Source organism: Rhea pennata, chromosome 2, assembly GCF_028389875.1.
Source record: "Rhea pennata isolate bPtePen1 chromosome 2, bPtePen1.pri, whole genome shotgun sequence".
NCBI lineage: Eukaryota > Metazoa > Chordata > Aves > Rheiformes > Rheidae > Rhea > Rhea pennata.
Genome location: NC_084664.1, coordinates 92,246,028 through 92,268,331, shown reverse-complemented (window position 1 = coordinate 92,268,331; position 22,304 = coordinate 92,246,028). Strand labels below are relative to the sequence as shown.

The following is a 22,304-nucleotide window of genomic DNA, read 5'->3' as shown; positions in this document are numbered from 1 at the left end:
TCTGGAAGTTTCTGATAAATTTTAGGTTTGATTTTTAGTTTTGCTTGGGGGAGCAGGCAAGAAGACAGTGTTTGCTTGGGATCTTAAGACAGACATGTTACAGAAAAGTTGTGGTTACTGTATATGGTATGATATTTGGAGAACAAGCAAATGATAACGAGAATGTTTTCTATGCTGAGGAAAGGTCTAGAAAGAAAAAAGGAAAAAAAAATCTCCTTCTCCCATTGTTTTTGTCTGTGTGTCCCCCGCCCCAGTGAAACAAAGCCTATTAGCCAAAAACAAATAGCTGAACCTTAACATCCCCAGATGAAGATGTACCTTCCTTCCGCACTGATGTCTCAGGGTGTTTGGAGCTAGTATTTATGAAAGGGATTCCTTCCCACTATTTGCTGAGGTCCCTTGAATGCCCAGTGGCTCAGGAGATCTTCAAATTAACAAATGCTTAATTTCAGTAACCAAAGGCGTATGAATGGGTTTCTATGACACCGGGTTGGTGAAAGAAAGTAAGAACAGAAATTTGCTGACTTTGTTCCAGTCAAGGTGCTGGATGACTTTTGTAACTGACTGTGAGAGATCCTTTTTGCCTAGATTCATCATTTTGGGAGGAGGCTACTTACATGGATTGCAGTTGTGAATGTGTGCTCCAAATTTACAGCTTAGATGCTAAGCTTGCTCTAGAATATAAAGTAGGAAGCGGAGGATCAAGGAAAGGGGCATTATTTGGAAATAATGCACAGGGCAAAGCATTAGCGGGGACATCTGTAGATGGAGACAGAGGCTAGAATACAAGAGATGGAAACAGAGAAGCTTGAAGTATGTCAAATGTACAAGAGTTAGAAATAAAGTAAAATTGGAGACAGTGAAAAGAGACTCCCAGAGACTTTGAGAACAGAATGGGAAGTGGAGGGAAATGCCACAGGAGAAGCTTATATGATAACAGAGAAATACCTTCTTGCAGACAGTCTTACACAGATTAATGTACAAGATTGATGTACAGGATTTAAAAGGATGTCATACAAATCATGCTTTGTCCTTTTTCAACAAGCAGGGCTGAATGAATCTTGTAGTGATTTCAGTGCAAAGAGGAAGGATATGTTGAAGAAGGTAATGAAGGATGGTTAATTCAGGGCTTCACTGTCCATGTTTCTTCTACTTTAGTACTCTGTGTGTGTTGATTTTTAAGTAGATGTGGTTTGCAGAGGGAGGGAAGTTGGCAGAAACCAAAGTTTTGGAAAAAGACTGAAAGAAATTAAAACACCGAATTAAAACCAAATAAATTGTTTAATTTTCAATTGATAGTGTTACTACAGTTGTCTTAACAAGAAATTCTCCAGATTTATGTTTTCTTCTGTAGGTATGATGATTCAGATTTTTGCCTTTTTACACTTAGTATTGCATAATGCAGTCAATTCATGTTTTCCAGAGCTTTCCAATTAAGCGTTCAGAAGTTTCCATGACCTTTAGGTTTCTTTGTAGTCTATGTTGTTTTGTAGAGAGTATGATGGACTTTGTGGTTTACTTCCAGTGTAGCTTTTCTTTCATGGAAAAGATGTCACAATGCAAAAAGGCCATGGTTTTGAGTCGTGTTTTTGAGCAGTTAAAGGCTGATTTGCCATAGCTCTTCTTCTTTTTTTTTTTTTTTTTTTTTTTTTTTTAAGTTTCTAATATACAGGAAGCAGGGCAAGTGTAGCTTATTATCAAAAATGGTCAGCAGCAACATACAACGTTTAAAAAGTGTCATTAGACTGAACATATAGGAATAAGACAAATTGTAAGAAGATCTACTTAGAGAAAATAAGTCCAGTGCAGAATATAGAAAAGGGCACCCATACTTCATATTCAGTACCATAATTGATGTTGTGGTTTTTACTTCGGTGTTGAGTGTCACAATACACACAACATACTAGAAAAACTTTCCATAAAGGTCAGATTGTGATCTTTGATAAGATCTGTGAGGGTTCACAAAAGGCAAACCTCTTCTGTTCTTGGCTGAAATTTTGATGCCCATCTTCCACAGAAAAATCTATTAGTCAAACTGCTGAATGAATTAACTGCAGCTTCACTGTGATCTTAGTGGCCAATGGCTGGACTCCTAGGAAGGTCTCCACTTGCCATCCTCTTGAAGAATGCACAGGCTCGCTTAGTAGGCACACAGCCCTGCCTTCAGTCATTACTGTCCAGACCAAAAGTAGTTCACTTCGGTCATCTTGGAGTATAAACAGAGAAAACTGTATCTGCCCCTGCCCATTTATTGAGAGGTGTCGACTATCAGAGCTATTTTTGCCTTTGTTTAGGCCAACCATGAACAGGTACCCTAGTCATGTCAAAACTCTGCTTAAAATACATACTGCCAAGCCCTTTTGAAAAACCCCAAACCTAAATAAGCAGCCTGTACCCCCACTGCTGCTTTATCTTTAGTAACTATGGCTCCTTGAGGTGTCTTGTGTACATGCAAGGCTGATCTGATGTTTTGTTCTGTGTTCTTTTCAGCATTTAGTGCAAGTGGCATCAGATGTTCAGAAAGCGAGAGCGACCTCACCACAAAGAGAGGGCACCCACTGTAACAATTTTATTTTGCTTGAATTACTTTTAGATATGTAGATTAATGAGACTTTTTACCTAAACTGCTCAGAAAACTTTATTCTGCATTAATAGAGGCTGAAATCTATGAAGGAATAGAGTTGGATGCATTTGGGAAATTTTTCATTTGTGTAAAATGTGCAGGCATTGCAGTTGTCCCTCTTAGGCTCCAAAACAAGGAGATAATAGGTTAATAGCCCCAGTTCCAAAATGACCTGAAATGGTTGCAATTGTGTTAGTGTGTAAGGGCTTTCTAAATCTAAAAGCGTACATTCTTCAAACACATTCTTACTTTTTGAAGAAAAGGCTTTGCTCCAGCTTGAGGGGAAAAGTATTGACACAGTGAGGCTGTCACTTCCTTTTTAACTTAGGCTTTGCACATGAAGACTGTGGTAGGGAGAGAAATAGAAACCAAGTCCAAAATTAGTATTCTACCCGTTAAGCCATCATTCCACGGAATAGAGAGATCTCTGTTTTGGAAACTGTCAGGGTGTCCGTGATGTATGACTTCTACTGAACTCTTCTGTTTTCTCTGAAGTACATTTGCAGTCTCCTGGCAGTGTACTTATCATGTCACCCTCTTGTTACAAAGTACCCCTGCAATTTCTCAAGTGGGTGTATCATGAATGTAGAGCTGTGTTTATAAATGTTTTATGATGCTGAAAATGAAATACAAAGTTTTGGCAGTATTTTTTTAGAAAACTGTTTTGAGAATGTATTTGACTTCAAACTTGGTGGCTTTGATTAGGGACAAGAGTTCATCCTTTTTCTGATTTCAAAACTGTACATGCTCTTGCCTTTTAATGTGTCATTTCTAATCATATTTTCACTAATGTTCACCTTTCTAGCAGTGAGTGCATGTTCATTAGTCTGAACATACCTAATTATTTTCCTGTAGTCTCAGTTTGAGGAGAAATTTTTTGGGTTGTTCCATTTCCTCTTTGACCTCAGTATAGGGTAAAAATTGAAATTGTTCCTCCATTTCAGCTTGTCAAAAGACAGAGTCAGATTTTGGAACAGTCTCTGCATGTTTAAAAACAGCTGTGAAGCCCTAAAAGCTGCTGTTGATGATTCCTTTATCTGTGACCTTTGTCTGTCGTAGAAAGGGCCAGTGCTTGATCCAACAAGTTAATGGAGGAATTTTGATCAGTGAAGATTAGAAATCTTAGAAATGTTTTCTTTTGTTTAACATAAATGTCCTTCAGTTCCTATTCCATGTGTTGTTTGCATTTTTGCTGCTTCCTTGGTTAAGTGATTGGTAGTTAACTGAAAAATATAGTTTCTTTAGAGTCAATAACCATGGAGACAAAAGGACAGATTTTTTTTCCTTTTTAATGTTTACAATTATAAGTATTTGGATGGAGGGGAAAGGATATTTATTCATGCATATGGATAAATTCATGATGAGTGCATGTGTAAACTTGCTTAAGTCTTCACAAGCTTTTTTTTCTGCTGTAGCAGGATGTCAGTTCAAATAAGATATCCTAAAAATGGTGTTTTCACTTTATTCATTTTTCCCTGGGTTATATTATTTAAAATACCTCATTCAATATTTTAATGCTCAGGTAGTTCTGTGTAGTATCAATAGTGACACAAGCCTTTTTATCCAAACTGATGTAAGCTTTTCTGATGAATGCTAGAGCACTTTAGTATGAGGTGGATTATCTTCATTCTAATAAATTCTTACTTGACAAGAAAAACAGTGATCTTACGAATTCTGTACCACAGTCATGTTTTATAGGATTAGAGTTTATAGGAATGCCTCTGCAGATAATTCCGGGACCTGAATCTGTTAATATATTCCAATATCACAAGATTTTGAATCTACAGAAGGGGTTGGTTCTGGATGCAAATTGTGTGCTTATCTGAGTGGAGGCAGATATTCATTGTGAATATCTTTTTTCTGTAAGTTGCACTGATGATAACATAATTAAAATATAATTAGAACAAAAATAGACATAATTCTCAAATTTACTACTACTTTTTCTAGTAGATATTCATGCTTAATAAATTCTGGCTTGCTCATTTTGTGATAATATTTCATAAAGGGCTGAGGCACTGATTCTGTTTTGTTAGTGAAACTAGCTTGTGCTGACTACTTGTTTAATTCTTTAAAAAGCACTTTTATGCATTTTTTGTGATCCTTCTGCCTTTGTGTAGGCCAAATCTTTCCAGGAAGTATGCATTTCTAGGAATAGCAACCATTTTTCTGAAGTTTGCTTCTGAGAGATGTAACCTAGTGGACTCTGAGCCCATAAGTGGAATACTAGTTCCTTTGAAGGAAAAGGGGGGGGGGGGGAGTACTAATGGAAGTGTGCTTTTTTAAAATTTAGTATACAACTTCTGAGGACATAACTGTTATAATTGTTTTTATATGTTGAGTATGAAGTTATTCTTGTGAGTAATCAGCTTGTTGATAAATGCTAGATTTAGTCTTTTTTATAAACTATAAATTTACAGTTTGAATAGTTCTTTAATATGGCTTTCTGTCTTAATCTCCTAGAGAACTCTGCTGAAGCAGATTTATGGTTGCTGAACAGCTGTACGGTAAAAAATCCATCTGAAGACCACTTCAGAAACTCAATTAAGTAAGTTGAAACATTTGTTTAGTAAAGAAAGACTTATTTATCAATGAACTTTGTTTTTTAGCTTTAAACACTTCCTGTTTTCAATCCAGAAGGAATTTTGTGTTTTAGAGTAACAAAGCAGGATGAATTTGAGTGCTGTAAGGGTGACTCCTCTAACTAAAATGCATTTGTAAAGTGTACCATGTAGTATTGGTAACTTGTAACTTGTTATCAACTTGTTATCCTCTACTTAAATGTAAGCATAATCAGGACCTTCTAATTAAAAATATAGACTTAAACTAAGTATTTTAATATACATTTTATTAAAAGATGAACTGATTCTTGTATAATTAATGGTAGCCTTCTGAAGAATGTTTTTTCTGCAGCATCTCAAGGATGGTGCTGCAAAACACTACATAGTAGTGACTTCTGTCTCTGACTTCTGTAGAAGTATGACTGGTGAGAGTAAATGAAAAACCATGCAGTTACAACTGTGTTTTCTTCAGTGTAAATATATATTACTTGTAGGTTTTATCTTTGGTGAACAGGTGTGGATATTTACGCAGTCCTTCGTGTAGTGTGGTATACTGCTTGTTGAAATTCACCCTGGTGAGAAAAGGGTAGTTTTTATTAAGCAGTTGGCATGCCCAGTAAGTTACTGGAGGGAGAGAAGCTGGGTATAAACCTCGCTGCTTCTACTGCAGAAGTTATGAACAGCATCCTAGGGCTGTAACCTGGAGCAGAAACAGTTTGCCCACAGTAGGCAGAACAACTTAAGTTTCCTTTTCTGCTCTGTAGAGGGCTTCAGTTCCTGACTGCTAGAATTACATTTTGATAAGACTAGCTTTTGGGGGTTTTTTTCTACTGCTCTTCAGCCCCTGTCTAATTCCCCTTTTTCCCAGAATACTTCCAATTAGTGTGTGTTGGCTAAGAGATCTGCTGTCAAGATCTTTTCCATTTCACTTGTGGGATCTTTCTATTTTATTAATATGACAAAATTGATGTGGAGTGGTGTATGTCCTTTAATGAGCAGAATAAAATTGGTAAAAGTCTAACTAAAAGCAAATGACCAAAAGTATTTCCTTGAACTTTCATGTTTTTGTTGTAACTCCATTAATGAGTAATTATTTGTAGCCTTAGATTTTTTTTTCCCCCTTTTGTGTTTTTTTTTTTCCCCCCCTCTTGTTTTGCCTTGTATTCTTTCTGGTCCTTCTTCTCTTCATTGAGAGTTACTGCTTTCCTACAGCATTCATCGTTTGTTCTCTACCCTGTTTTTGGAGAAGGACAACTTGTGTTTTTGTTTCTGGCCATTCGTCATTATGTTTATTAAATGCAGATGAGAGAATTATCTGGATGCTCTTTCATGAAACTTAGCTATTTAATTTTTTTCAGTTCCATCTCAGAAGAGTAACTACTTCTATATTTGGTTTTTGCAATAAGGGGATGATGAAGTTATGAATTTATGTCTCTAAACAACAAAACTTTTCCTAAATACACCTTAACTTATTATGGCAGCAAACTGAAAGTGTGAAGTTTGGATGATAAAAAAGCTAATTGCCATTGTGTCCTATCATAATAGTTTGTAGCCATGGAGCTTTGTTTTTCCAAGTTGAGTAAGCAACTGAGCAGCACTTAGCCTGTGGACTGTCCAAGCAAACATAGTTTAAGTGGAAAAATTAACATGCAGCCCAATAAAATTCTCCTTTTTTCTAATGAAAAAAATTTCAGGCTGAAAGTGTTGCATAGCATTATGAATATCATCATAACATGGGAGAATTGTTTTGTTTATTCTTTAATCTGCAACAGATTCTCCTTCATGATGATGTTCTTGGATATGTTACTTTGTCTTTAAAACCCACCTATTAAAACTACTGGTAGTGTGTACACACCAGTGGTTAAAGAATGACTGTCTCAGAAGTTCACTGATACTGCATGCCAAAGAATATAGTAGAATTTAACAAGTCCTGTAGTTTCAATCTTTCTTTGATTTGAGGTTATAAATACACACAACCCTCAACACTCCCACACCCTTCTCATTGGTCGTTCAGGTGTTCATATAGCTAATACAAGCCTATTAACAACATAATGTATCTGACTTTATTGTATACTTTTTAGAGGTAATCTGCCCTCTGCAGCAGAACATAATTAGAACATAAACTTCTTGGAAGGTAGAAGCAAGAGCGTGAAGTGGGGAAAGAGGCAGGCAAGTGAGCTAGCATGGATGTGTGATACTTGCTAAAATATTTATGCTGTTTGCAAATAATTGGTTGTCTTACCATATGCTGTGTGTAGAAATGATTATGTCCCTTCATACATCCTCCTGATGTAACAGGGTAATATATACATAGTGTTACATACACAGAATCATGGAATAGCTGAGGATGGCAGGGACCTCTGCAGATCGTCTAGTCTTACCCCCTTGCTCTAAGCACAGTTGACTAGAGCGGGCTGCTCAGGGCTGTGTCCAGTCAGGTTTCGAATATCTCCAGAGGTGAGACTCCATAGCTACTTTGGGCAACCGGTTCCATTGGGTGACCACCCTCTCCAGTACCTGTGAATGGCTGCCCTACCAGATAGCATATCAGCTTATCGGCCTTAGGCCTTCATGCTTTTTAATTGGCCTGCCTAAATTCAATTAATGGAAAAAACAGATTTTCTAGAGTCCTAAACATAAACATTTGATTTCAGTAGCAGTCTGAGATAAACATATGATTTTCAGGATTAGGTGTGTACAATTTTTCTTTGTTCATGAATTAAGTGATTCTCATGAAACAACCTGTTACGCATTGCCTGGCTGTTTGTGTTCTTGTATTGTGCTATTTTGAAAATGAAGATGGTCAGCAGTTCTATCCTAAGTGTAATAAATGGGGAAAGAATGCTATCTTTTTGGTAAAGCTATGATTTGTCTCACAGCATGTCCATGCTAGCAGGAAAATATTAGAATTCTAAATTGCAGTTCAAAAAATGTGGTAAGAATTGTTAGCTAACCTTATGCTTTAGTGTATTTCATATACTGTTTATATAGAAAATGTCCCTGAAAGGTTTTAAAGCCTGTAGTGACATTGTATCTTAAAGACAGCATGTACTTTGTATGTTTTAATTCCATCAAGCCTAATCTGAATGAGCTTAATTTCACCTTACTTGGAGTCAGGCAGCACTGGGAAAGTTGTGGCAGGAGAATGAATGCTAAAAGTCTTTGTAAGAGCTGTCAAAGACTTGCACTTATTTTTAAGTTTTCTGGAGGAAAGAAAGTGACTTTTTTTTTGCATTATGTTTATCCTGGAGATATGACTAGATATTACCCTCTGAATAAATCTTTACACACTATTCTAAATGCTGTCAAACATCTCATATATATGCAGAACTTCTGCCTGTTACCACAGCTTACGGTGTTTTTTTTATCCTGTAGCTCAATTAATCAGAAATGAAAGATATTTTATGGAATGGGATATGTTTTTTTTTTGTTGTTGTTGTTGTTTTTTTCACATTGTTACTTTTAGTGGTAGCAAATACCTTCTTCCATCAATTGCTGGTCTGATACAATACAGCGTGATTCCTGCCTGGATTAGTTTTTTGAATAAACAGAAAATAGATGATCATGCTCCTTTAAAAAAGCTTGGCAGCCTATGTTTTGGATGATTGCATTCCTGAAATAAAGACAGCAAAGTTTTGGGGATAATTTTAGTAGTTGAGAGAGTTCTTCCTTGTAGGATAGCCTTACCTTGAAAATGCCTTATCCTATTTAGATCGTTTTGTGTTCTAAATTACCTTCATGGTTAAGATGGACATATCTAGGATATTGCTCTGTTTTGAAGGACTATAGGACAGCATGCAATAACACTGAATTTACTTAAAAAAAAATCGTAAAGATTTTGCTTTTAACATTTTATGAAGTAAGCTTAATTTGCCTTAGCTTTTAGAGTTAAGTAAATACTTAAAGATAATCTACAATCTGTATTTGAAAAACAATCATTCTTTTCCTGCTGTTAATGTTTGGGTATGATATCTTTCCTTGTTTCCTGATCTCCTGTCAGTATAACAGACTTATGTAAGCAAGGTATATATGTGTATAGGAGTTTTAGACAGTGTACATAACTACTAAAGAATTCTAAGTAAAATGTCATTAATATAATTTCCAGATAGTCTTTATTCTTTTCTTTGGGCCATTGGGCAGTTCTATGATGACTTGGATGCCCAAAGTGTTCTTACAAGTATTTTTGTCTGTTGAACTAGTCTTGGAGAATTCAGAGCTGAACTTCAGCGTTGGCCTCAAGTAATAAAAAGGGTTAGTCCACTACTGATTTGCAGGCTGTGTCTCTTTAGTCCAATTTTTTCTAAAGACAAAAGGTTGTCAAGTAACATTTTCTGTTGTAATTTGTTTTAGTCAAGAGAACTTTCTTAAAATATAGCTAGTAGCTAACTATTAGTGATTTTTTGTTATTATGCATGTGCGTGTCCTCCCTTTCTCTCCCCTCCCCCCCCCCCCCCCCCCCGCTCCCCTTGTATGGGTGCATTGCTTTGTGCATCTTTAAAGGTGTTTGCACTCTGGGAATGTTTTCCCCTTTTGCGGGAATGCTGACAGCCAGTATTCATTCTGGAATTGAAGAGATGGGCTGATGCTTTTCTTCAGTTGTATCCACTAATGAGTTTCCAGCTTAGGTCACTTTTTGAAGTTCAGTGATTTATTCATTGCTCTTAATCATTATATTCATGTCCTTGCATTTTGGTGGTTGAATTCTAACATGGTTAATAAATGGTATTGACAAATTCAGGTGTTTCAGGCTAAGGTTTCTAACATGCAGAAATTTTATTGGCATACTGTTTACCACTAACTTACATGTTTTTTCATATACTAGTGTATTTTGTTTTTATTTTTTTGGAAGTGGTCTTATGCATCTGTTGGGATGCAGTGTCATTGCCAGTTACGGTTACTTCAGCAGATTTCAGAGAGCACCTGTTGTTTACTTTTCTCTAGAAAGAGTGAGTGATGATACCTTGAAGTTGGACAGGGACTCAGTTAGAGCCAAGGAATTTTAGAGTGAAAAACGTGCTTGATAATAAACAGATTATACTAAAAAAAAAAAAAAAAAAAAAAAAAAAAAAAAAAAAAAAAAGCTTACATTGCACCCTTCTATACCAAGATGATGTAATCTTTCTCTGGATTTGAGCCAGTAGGTGTTGAGAGAACAGACTGATACCCTTGCAAGGTTACTTTCAATTATGGACATGAAGATACCTGACAGCCAGAGAATTTTTGCATCCATCTTTGGAAAAGTCTGAAAGGACTATCTAAGGAACTACAGGGCAGTCAACCTCATTTTACTTCCTGATCAAAACCATGGAAAAGTTCTCTTGAAAAATAATCCTGATCAAAATCATGGAACAAGTTCTCTTGAAAAATACTCCTGAGTACGTGAAGGTGATTGGAAGCAGTCAGCAGGGGTTGACCAAGGCTAAATCATGCCTGACATCTTGAATTTTTTTTAGACAAGGAGAAAGCAGCAGATATCATTTATGTAAACTTTTGCAGGGCTTTGATACTGTCTCCCACAGTAATCTTGTGTCCAATTTAGGATGTTATGGTCTGTTGGGAGGATGTCCAGATAAATATAAAAACTGGGAGGATGATTGGGCTCAGAGGGTCATGGTTCATGACGTGTGCTATCTGTAGCCTGGTAACAAGTGGGAGTTCCACAGAGGTCTATCCTGAGACTTGTCCTGCTGAAAATCTTTATCAGTGAGGTCTAGTGGGAACTAGAAAAGGCAATGGAGGACACGCTCATAGAGTTTGCAGATGACACCAAAGCAGGGAAAGCAGTTGATGTGCTTGAAGGCAGAGCTGCCATTTAGAGGGGCCTAGATCGGCTGGAGGAATGGGCTAAAAAGACCTATATGGAACTTGGTAAGGACAAATGCAAAGCCCTGCACCTGGGAAGGAGTAGCCCACTGCAGTGATACAGGTTGGCACTGAGGGTCTGGGGAGCAGCTCTGCAGAAAAGGCCCTGGGAGATCCTGGGAGAGCCTGCTGGGTAGCAGGCTGAGCGTGAGCCAGCAGTGTGCCCTGGCAGTTTTTTTTTTTTTTTTTTTTTTTTTAAGAGAGAGAGAGGAAGGCTACAGCTTCCTCAGCTGTACAAAGAGGCGCACAGCCAGTAGGCTGAGAGAAGTAATTATTCCCCTTTACCCAAGACTCATTAGACAACATCTAGATTACTGCAAACGGTTTTGGGTTCTCAGTACAAGAAACAGTCAGTAGCCTGGAGTGAATTCAGTGTAGGGCCACAAAATGGTTGGGGCTGGAGCACTTGTCCTGTGAGGAGAGATTGAGGGACGAACGTTTATTCAGTCTGGAGAAGAGACAGCTTTGGGGGGACCTAACAGCAGCCCGCTGATGCCTACGGGGGACTTATCGGGAAGACTGATTCAGGCTCTTTACAGAGGTCCATGGTTGGAGGACAGGAGACAACAGGTGCGAACTGAATCGAGAGATTCAGATTGGTTACAAGGAAAATCCTTTTCTTCATGAGCACTGTCAAACAGTAAAATGGGTTGCCTCCATCCTTGGTGGTTTTCAGGACTGGACTGGACCTGGATCCTGGGCAACCTCGTCTGATCCCGTAGTTGACCTTGCTTTTTTTGAGCGGGACATTGGACTACGGATCTCCTGAAGTTTCTTCAAATCTTATCATTTTATTATTTAATCAACTCTCATGGGCTTTCTGAAGCGTATCTTAAAATACTTCTCTTTCTTTCCTTTTTATAGAGTTAACATTACTTGAATATGTACTGCCCTTTGGTCTCTTAGGCATCAGCTTCAACAAAACATGACTTAGTTTTGTTGGGGGGGCAGTGCAATTATTAAGAAAAATATCTTTTTTTTGCTCATTGACTTTGAAGTGAGTGCTGATGCCTTTCTGTGGGGATTGTTGTTGCTTTCTTGACAATAGCCTCCACTGAAAAATAAAAATAATTCCATTAATTAAGTTTTAGACTGATCTTGGTATTGAAGTTGTATGCCATATTTGTAGCTAGTATTTGTCTGCTTTAAGGTGGAAAACATTTTTTGTTTGTAAATTCCTAAACTGATTTTTGATTCTTTATTTTTTTTGAGTCACATTTTGTTTTAAGGCTCTCCGAATCCAGCGGTTTAAGTGGAAGAGTAAAAGTACTTGAGTACTTGAGGATGCTACAGAGTTTCTGTTCGTTTAGTGTAATTGTTGAAGCTAAGTGCGGAAGGAGGTTCGTCTTAAGAAGTATGAATGCTTGAGCAGAGATAACAGATGTGAACAAGTTTCTGTTGCCTGTCATATTTACAAGTGAAGATAACCCTGGAAGAAGGCTTTTTTTTTTTTTTTTTTTTATTTGTTGACAGTTGGAGGTGCAAATCTAATATTACTTCTGTGATCAAAAAAACAGAATTCCCCACTAAATGAAAACAATTTTACCACTTTCTTTAAAAAGGCTTTAAGCCTTTTGGAATTGCTAATGCAATGCTAATGCATTTCCAGCATAAAAGCAGACTGTGATTTACACTTGTTTATACTGTGTATACAGTGAATCTTAAACAGTGAATTACCTCTGGAAGCGGAAACATAAGTATTTCAAAGCTATTTATTTTATAGATCCTGTTAACATAAGAAGATCATTTCCACTGCATTTCTGAGATAAGTGTCATAGTCTTGCTGTTTATTGCATTTTATGCAATATGTTGCCATGAAATGTCTGTGGCTGTGAAGAGTACTTAACAGGGCAGCTCTAAAAATTGCAATTAGGAGTACTGCCATTTTCCTTCCTCCCTCCATCCTCTCTGGTGTATTTGAAGAAATCTGAAAAAGAGTTGGATTTTCTGAAGTAAAAATTCCTGTGGAACAGGCTTTATTAGGCAGTAAGAAATTTTGCATTTTTTTTAAGAGAAGTTGCCAATAATCTTTAGAGCTTAGGCTGCCTAAATTAGTTTACAGAACATTGAAAACATTGAAAAAAATCTGTCATTTTCCTGCCATTAGGAGAGATTCATATGCTCACAGATTGAGAAGTTTATATTCAAGATGTATGCTGTATTCTCTGTGTGAGGAAAAGCTTCTTCCGCAGATAATATGAGGTACTTAGTTTTGAGGGGAGGTTTTCACTAGTTCACCCCCCCCCAAGAACAGCTGGTGGTTACTGCACTATAACTTCTTGAAAGCCTTGATACATTTACACACCAGGCTTATATTTTCACAGCCATGAGAGACCTATAAAAATCTCACGGTCCCACATAAAGAGCCAAAATTTGGTTTGCAATTAGTTTCATAGTGTAACATATAGCTCATAATTTCCCTTCTTTAAAAAAAACAAAACAAACACAAAACAACCTTCCCCCCCCCCCCCATAATCTTTGATATAATATGTGTATGAATTAGGTAGTCAAAAACATTGAGTACTTGCCTTGAATTTAATGGATGGATTATTTTGAGGTTCAGATTTTTCTCTTATAAAAACTTCTGGAAAGAAGAGTTTTCTACTTCAGCATTTGAGACGTATTTTTTGGGGTATCTATGCTCATCCATATTGCAGAACACTTCAATTAATTTTTTTATGTTCATTTTACTAGCTACATTCACTAACTTAATACCAGTTTCACTGTCATATAGTTGATTAAGCATTACTATGAAACATAAAACAGACGTGCTTTCTAGCTTACAAATGCTGCAGGAGGGTGTTTTTATAGTTAGAACAAAAAGTTCATTTAACTGGAAGTCTTCATTAAGAATTTTTGGTCTAAAACCTTTAAAATGTAGTATAGGGAGGTTTGCGGTTGGTATGTTTTGGAGAGTGTTCACATGAAAAAAAAAAAAAAAAGAGCTGGGTACTTCTCAGGCCAGGTGAAACAAGGCACTGAGAGATGACAGTAAATGGTGTCTCTAATTGTAGTTGCAAGGTGTATAGTTACTTCTCACTTCAAATTTTCTCACATGGTCTTAATGAAGAGCAAAATATTTAGAACATGAATTCTATGAAGAGCGTATAGTTAATTTTGTAGTAACTGCAGTTATTAGTGTATTTAAGGTCTTACACATAGATTATTGCAGCTCAAAAGCAAACTCATTTAAAACAAGTTTTGCTCCACAGTGCTTAGGATCACAAAAATGATTTTACAAGTAAGAAAGAAACGGCCAATGCTGACCAGGAGACTGGAGCCATATGTTAGAGTGTATCTAAAGAAAATAAGCAAATCTAGAGGACAGGCTTTTTAAAATTTATTCTTAATTCTGAGAATATTGTCATCTATGCTTTTTTTTTTTTTTTTTTTTTTTTGGTCTTTGGTGGAAGAAAGTCTTAGGTGAAGGATTCTGTGGTTTAAAGCTATTTGGTTTTAGTGGTATTTTTCCATTTCATTTTAGAGCTTTCTTTTTCTTTTTTTTTTTTTTTCTTACACACATCCATACTAAAAAAGAGAATTTAAAAAGCTGCTTAAGGTAATGTTATAAAAATGCAGAGAATACCTTAAAAGCAGAATATGTTAAACCAAGTGTACACCCCATTGTGTAGTGTTTAGAAGAGAAAACGGTTGTAGACTGTTTATGGTTAAATGACTATTTTTGCCAGAGATCTGCAGAAGCCTGTGTTCTAAACCTGTGTGAACTTTAGTTTAATATTTAACAAGGTAAAAAGCAGAGTACAAGAACAGGGCCTGCTATAATCAAATTTTAAACAGTATTCTGAAAATCTTTTTGACTTTAATGTGAACACTTGGGGGACTGTTTTAAGTACTCAGTTTTATTGATGAGGTAGTGAGCCTTGAGATGTTGAATAACACAGTGGCCTGCCTTCTACACTGTGTATTAAGCCTTGAATGCTTTGGGAGACTACATTAGCTTTTAGATATTCTTTAAGCCTCCAGGCAGATTGTTAGGGACCAGTGTATTTTTGTTTGATATTTAAGAAAATAAAATACTACCAGGACATGAGAGGACAACCCTGCTTCATGACCTCATATATCTTTATTTGAACTTTTGAATTGAGCTGCTGTTACAGGTTCTTAGGTAGGCTCTTGGAGCACTAGTATGTTACAAACATCGTTTACAGACATTGAAAATTGGTGAAGTTTATTACTGTGCATATAAATAAACTTCTCTTTGAAGACAATTGCAAATCTATTGCATTTCAGTGTTATGGGTAAACAAGGCAGGCTACTGATTTGGGAAGCACAGGTCTCTGGGTGACTTACACAGTAATACTTCTACCTGTCTCCTGTATTTATTCTTTCGTTCTTGCATGAATATATAGCCATTGGAAGGCTGTTTTAAGAGTAGCATTTTAAGAAAATGATCAACACTTAAATTAAAAAAGGTAATTCTCCTGTAGACTGAATTGCTGCTGCTGTTTTTTTTCTAATCAAAAGATGAGATGCTTCCTCCTTCCTCTTTTCCCATAGTTGGTAGAGTAGCATAATTTTAGGAATCCTCTCCCACCAACCAGATTTAATAAATTCATCATAATTAAGTTGGAGGTTTTCTCCCTGTTTCTCACGTTGTTCTGTCATATGGTTGCTTCTGGGATATAAATTTCTTGTTGGTCTCTTACTGCTGGCTGCTCCTGTTTTTCTAGACCAGAATAATAGAAACAGTCGAGAAGATCCAAGAAACATTTTGAGCTATAAGTTTCAGATTTGTTTTGTTACATAATCAAGACTTCCAAGAAGTGGCTTTTGTGGAAGGGGAGGAGGTTGGGCAAAACTGTGCTTGTCCTCACATTATTGGCATTTACACAAAATGCCTGTTAAAACCTGTTAGGAAGAGTCTCATCTGTTTTTGCAGGATGAAGTCTGAGGATGAGTCTGAGGATCTGCCTTCACCAAAAAGACCTTGATCTCAGTATGCTGGTGCTAAATTTCTGATGCTTTTGTTAGAAGGTCCCCCCCTGCCCCCAAATAAACTCTCACTCCAGATTAGCAGATTAACCTCTGATTTGCCTTCACTCATCAGAACACTTTCTGTTTGCAGTTCAAAGACAGGCTACTAAATGGAAAAAACAAATCTTGTTTGTCTGGGGCATGGTATGGAAAAGAATAAAATCTGCCTTTGCATGTGTTAATGCAAGTATTGTAAACAGTGGAATAGAGTTAGCATGTTAATAATTTGTACTTCAGTATAGTCACAGATAGAAAATGCTCATGCTGGTTTTGCTTAAGCAAAGAGAACTGTTGATAATTCTTTAAGAATGTTTGGTTTATACATTACTAAGATAATGGAGGATTACTAGAAAAGGAAGCAGTTTGAGATGTAGCTTGCTTTTTTAAATTATTATTATTATTATTATTCAAACAGTAGCATATATGTACTTTCTTTCCTCTGAAAAATATCTGAGGTTTGTCCAAGCAGAATGAGGTTAGTAATAGATTACTCTAACCAATGTTTCTAGATAGCATCACTTGGTGATGTGCACTTCAGTGATCTTCCTGCCTCTTCCACCTGATGATCATTGCCATTCAGTTGTGGGCTTTTTTATTTTTCTTCTCTCATGGTGGCCTCCTGAATGCTACTGAACACTGCATGCCACTGAACACTGCATAAGAGACTTAAGACATTTTAGATTTATCTCGAATATGAAAGCATTGCTGGAAAAAAGGCATAATATTCACTAAGGTCCATGGAAATGATATAGGAGAGACTCAGGATAGAGCTTTATTGTTTTGGCTTGCTTGCATACAGGAAATGCAGTTACAAGAGGTTAAAAAGGCTTTGGCATTGCTTGCTTGGTTTTCTGCATGCATATCTAGTAGATAATATTTGCAACAAGCTGCTGAAGAAGAAAACAGCAATTAGATCTTATTTTTGGTTCCAGGAAGGCTAATATTTTACTTTGCATTGGGACAAGTGTTGTACTAAGTTTAAAATAAAAGTTTCTGCACTATACGACCATGTTTTAAAAGTTTTACTGTAGAAGTTCTAGTGGAACTGGACTAGTAGAAGGGCTAGTGGAGAAAGTACACTACTAAGAGTTGTCACTAAGGTATGGAAAAATTGCATTTTGCCTGCATGAATATAAAAAAAAAAAATACATGGTGGAATAGGTTTAGAATGTTAAAATCTGTCATTCAGTAATTTGAATATCAAGGAAGTTATTGTTGAGTGGGGCTTTGTCTGTCTGTCTTTTTTTTTTCCCAAGAGCTATTCCTTGCTAGTTTTAGGATGTGTTATATGAGCTTTATAAAAATCAGTGTTTTGCATATTGTATGACACTTTTTCAACGCTAACAGGTGTTTTGTTTCACTGTTTCAAGACAGATGAGTTGAGCAGAAAAAGTTAATAACTTGAGTGCTCGAAGCAGGTGGTTGATAGCTTTGGATATTTATCTGATTGAATGCATGTTGGCTGTTGTCCTAGCAGGTCTGAGTTTTGCAAGGCACAGAGCACAGGAAAGCATGCAGAGACTTGCTGTAGCAGGATTAATGCAGAAGTCAACACGATCTAAACTTGTCCTGACTGACAAGTGCTTTTTTTGTGTTTTTTTTTTTTTTTTTCTGATTCGTTGGTTTTGGTTCAAGAGACCATCTACTAATACTTTGATTTTTTTTTTTTTTTTTTTTTTTTTTTTTTTTTTTTTGGTCCCAAAACCAAAAAATGCTTGTCTTGGTGTGCCTAAGTAGAAAGAACATCCTCTTTCCTACTTCTGCAAGTGTCAGGGGCTATGTTAACGCCCTCCAAAAATGTTTCAGAATTTTATTTCATCTTTTACTTAACAAAATCCTTCTTACACTGTATTTTATTGTAATTTATGTGTCATTGTCTGATGCACATCTTTAATAAATGCTACGGTATAATGAGATTTTATTTTAGTATGTTTAGTCAAGGAATATTGGGGCATTTGTCAGTGAAATACTGCAATCAACATTGGGTATTGAATACTTCAGCTGCTATCTTGGCTGTTGGTGTGTTCTTGTCACATAAGGAACAAGAACATCCTCTAATGATGGTAGAAGTTATGACTGAAAACATTAATACTTTTCATCCAACATTTTGTCTTGTGAACTTTAACTTTTCTGAAGAAAAAGAAAAAAATAAAAGCACAGGCCAAGAGTAAGAATGAACTGATCATGAAATTGTTTCACTCCAAATATGTGTTTGCATCTGAAATCTCTCCTAAAAGATAATGTTTGATAACTTTTAGTAGGATGAACAATAAACCTTTTTCATACATGCTTCTTGCACCTCCCAGCATGATAGAAATGGACCCTTGTTGGTGCCCCTAGCTAGCAACTGTGATACAAATTCTAAATAACAATCAATATACACATTTACTCAAAATAGAAAAGGCTATTACCTTTCTTGTCTGTATTGTAGTTTTTTAGTATTATCTCAAGGGAAATTTAGTATTGAAGATGCGGAGGCTCGCTCTCTCTTTTATTTTATTTTATTTTTTAAAAAAGAACTGTATTAAATAAAACTGTCCAAAAGGTAGCAGCATTTAATTGTAGAAGCAGTTTGTGATTACTGCTCCTCATAATGGCTAGCGATGGATTTTTTTAATAAAAAAAATTTAATGTACTTCCAGTTTTTATTTCATCTTTTCTGTATTTTTTTCCCCATAAGAGCAATAGCATTAATGTAGCCTGTTTCTGTAACAGACTTTTAACTTGTTTGAGACATGACATAATGGCAGGGCAAACAAGAAAACTTTGTGTGTCTGTGGAACTGTTGACTGTGATAATGATAATCCCACTCCCCACTCCACCCCCCCCCAAAAAAGTTAAAAATTTTATTGAGTCAAAAATATCCTAACTGCAATTAAAACTTCTCTTTCAGGTTATTCTAGGAAATATATGTGCCATGTTTAACTTGAAGCCTGAATCCAGATATGTAACTTCTGTATACAAGGAAAGCAGCAGAAGATGAAATCTTGACTTAAGGTTGTTGTTAAATTCAGGCCTTGTCACTTAGCTTTATTATCTGGACTTCTTGAAGCTGTTCTTTTTGAGACTTCCTCCTTGTGTACCTTGTTGCATGCTATTAGTAGAAGGTCTCCTATGTAGCTGGTATTGGACACGTTTGCTAGCTTAGTTAGGTGTTCTATGTTGGCATTAACCTGCACAGATATTTGATACAGGGAGTTCTCTGAGTAAAGGCAATAAAATTTAAGGATTTATGGTTGCAAATTATGACTGCTGAGCTTTTACATGGGAAAGGGAAACTATCGTTATTTTTATTTATATGCATATGAAAGTTATGTGGTCTCTTATGGTCCTTTTGAACTTAATTGCATTTGTGGTCAGTAAATTCGACTGTATATGCATGTGATGTACCTGTACTCAAACATTCCAGACATTCAAGCAGGTTAAATATGTCTTTAATATAAATCCAATAGTGATTACATTCTGAAACCTGAGTTACTAACTCAATAGATTCACTGTTCATTGTCACTCAGCATGCTGAAATATATCTTTTGAAATATGGCTAAATGCAATCTCAATATAGACAGTCTAAAAAAGAATGTGGGTTGAGGTGCTAATCGATAGTTCACCAACATGGCCAGTTATCCAAGAAAGGACCTAATTTATCTGGCTGACAGTTCTGTAGCATGTCTGAGTTTACTAGGGTTTTCTACCAGTTCGTAAGCAGCAATTGAAATGGAGCTTGGGCAGAAGGGATGAGAGGAAAAAGGGAAAAAGTCAACATTGTCTCTAAATATTACTTTCATGAAAATTGAAGTTTCCTAGGATTTGTTACGGAAAAACTATGCAGTGAGGAGCTGCTTGACAGAAGTTAAATTTTCATCTCTAAAAATCCAAAAGACAAGATGATCATATGGCAGGCATTAAGGAGAAAAACCCAGATCTGTCAGGCTCCTATCTACTGTTGTTAATATGTCTGTCTCCTTTTTTTTTTTTCTTTTTTAAATAATGTAGTACTTGAATTGACAGCCTAATTTTTACTGGCTTTATTTCTTTGTTCCATTAACTGATGTACTCATGAGGAAGGGGATTATTTACTTCAGATCTGAATTATATTGGTCTTCAGTGTTTATGGCATAATATGAATTGAATACAATGTTAAAATATCTCTTAGGCAACCTGTTTGCTAAGTCAACAGTTCTTAGTTTTATAACAACCAGTGCATGTTCTTCAGTTTGTGGTTTCCAGTTCTGTTTCAAAAGGTATCAGTTAAACATGTTTGTTTCAAAACTTTAAGTTGAGCTGTTGTGAAATGCTGGTCAACTTTTTACGATTACTGGAGGAAGAACATTTAATTAAAATAAGCCAGGTATTGCGTACTCTGTGGCTGTCATCCTTCACTGATGCTGTGGTGAAGGTGCAGAGTGCCTTGATTGAATTTCTGGTGATTATTGCTCAGAAACCACATGCTAAGATAACATTGTCATGTTCTAAGAAAATTGTCAGTGAGTATGTGTTTATTGAATAGATGAGCTGCAGCTGACTTCCTCTAATATCCTAAATTATATTACTTACATAATGAGGTTTCCAGCTGGAGTCCATTGCTTGGTGCAATATTTCCATGTGAGGAGAGGAAAAACAGATCGAGTTGCCCCGTTTCTCTTCTCTTCCCCAAGCCTGTACTGTAAATGCCCTGGTAGCGCAGCTGTGCACTCGGCTTTGCCATCTGCCCAGCATCCTGCATTGCTCTCTAACTGCAGGACGGATGACAGGTGGCAGGACAGAAAGTGTAGTTTTATTTTATCTTCGCAAAGTGTCTTGTGAGTACCTTTAGTTTTTGGATGATGTAGTATCTTCCTCTCCTGCCCTTATCTTCCCCAGCAGGGACAAGCCATTGGAGTCACACAGCTTTCGTGCTCTTTTGTTAACCTTTGCCGACTCTCAGGAGGATTTCGGGCATCTGGTCCAGATGCTTGAAATAGGATTAGGAAATGGCTACAGCAATGCATATGGGTCTTGTTTACTTCTTCAGTGCTGATTTGTAGCACTTTTCTATGTACTTTTTCCCCATTTCTAGTTTTAATATGTTTACACTAGGGAGAAACAAACTTTCTCAATATGTCTTTTTTCCCCCTACTTTGCCTCACTTGAATTATAATGAGAACCTTCTATTATGTTTAAGGCTATCTTTTTGCAGTATCAAGATCTGAAGTTGCGCAACAATGTTATGTTACTGGCCACAGTAAATTTATTAATTATATATGTGTGTGTGTGTGTGTATACATATTTATTTTAAGGAATTGCAGCTTATCTCTTGCAGTCACTTGGGCACACTGAGACATTTACACAACCAATAAAAATCAGTTAAGACTACTGGCACCTCTATTCAGTTACACATAGATCTGGTTTCCATTTCTCTGCAGGAATAGGCAGTTTAGAGTTTGTTTTCCTTTTAGAGGCTGTGTTCATTTACTTTGCGCTGTTGGCACATGGATGTCACTTAGAGTGAATACTCCTTATAGTTAGGCGCAGACCATATGCCCTGCCTGTCTTTACGCTTGCCAAAACGTTTTCATTCTTTGTGTTGTCTGTGGCAATTATGTACTTAGTTACATGGTACTGGAGTTGTGTTGAGCTGTCTTACTGTCTCCAGTGTTTGGTAGTCACTGTAACTTCCATCCCAGGGCAAAAGATATGAAAGGGAATAAAATGGCAGTGTATCCCTTCATTTCTTGCCTGGGAACAGGGAATATATTCTTGCCAAGAGATATCACAGATTCTCCAACTGTGCTTGCTTACATGTACAAGGCTATCTGTATGTGCACAACACATCCCCTAAAAGCCTAGATGCTGTATAGGCCAAGATATGCTGTATAGGCTGTCGTATCATACTTTGGACAGGCCAGCTTTGCTTTACTAATACAGCCCTGGTAACAAATCTTAAGAGAGGAATTAGGTGTGACAGTATACCTGAAAACTTAAATTTCTGTTCTCTTCGCTTAGTCTGTTACTGAAGTCTTGCTACTGCTTCTCTCTCTGTGCACACCCAGCTATAAACAGGTGAGAGCTGTAAGGTACTTTACAAGGTAAAAAGAAATTACAGTTTTGTGATGAGTACTGCCAATGACTTGTTTTGAAATTCCTGTGAAATTAAAATGTCAGTTACTTTGCTTGCCCTGTTCCATACTAGTCAGATGGTACTGCTGTAAATATGTACATTTCCCAGGAAACATCATTCACTTTATGTGCTTTAAATTGCAGAGATTTGGATGAGTTTAGAGTAGCTT

General features: G+C 36.6%; 1 protein-coding gene across 3 annotated transcripts in view; it reads left to right on the top strand.

Moving 5' to 3' along the window:
- Positions 1-22,304, top strand: part of CDKAL1 (CDK5 regulatory subunit associated protein 1 like 1) — a 415,077-nt gene that overhangs the window by 61,013 nt on the left and 331,760 nt on the right. For all 3 annotated transcript variants that reach the window (XM_062569910.1, XM_062569908.1, XM_062569909.1), the window contains one exon: positions 5,084-5,168. In XM_062569910.1, coding sequence (XP_062425894.1) covers positions 5,084-5,168 — 85 coding nt within the window. The remainder of the gene's footprint in view (positions 1-5,083; positions 5,169-22,304) is intronic.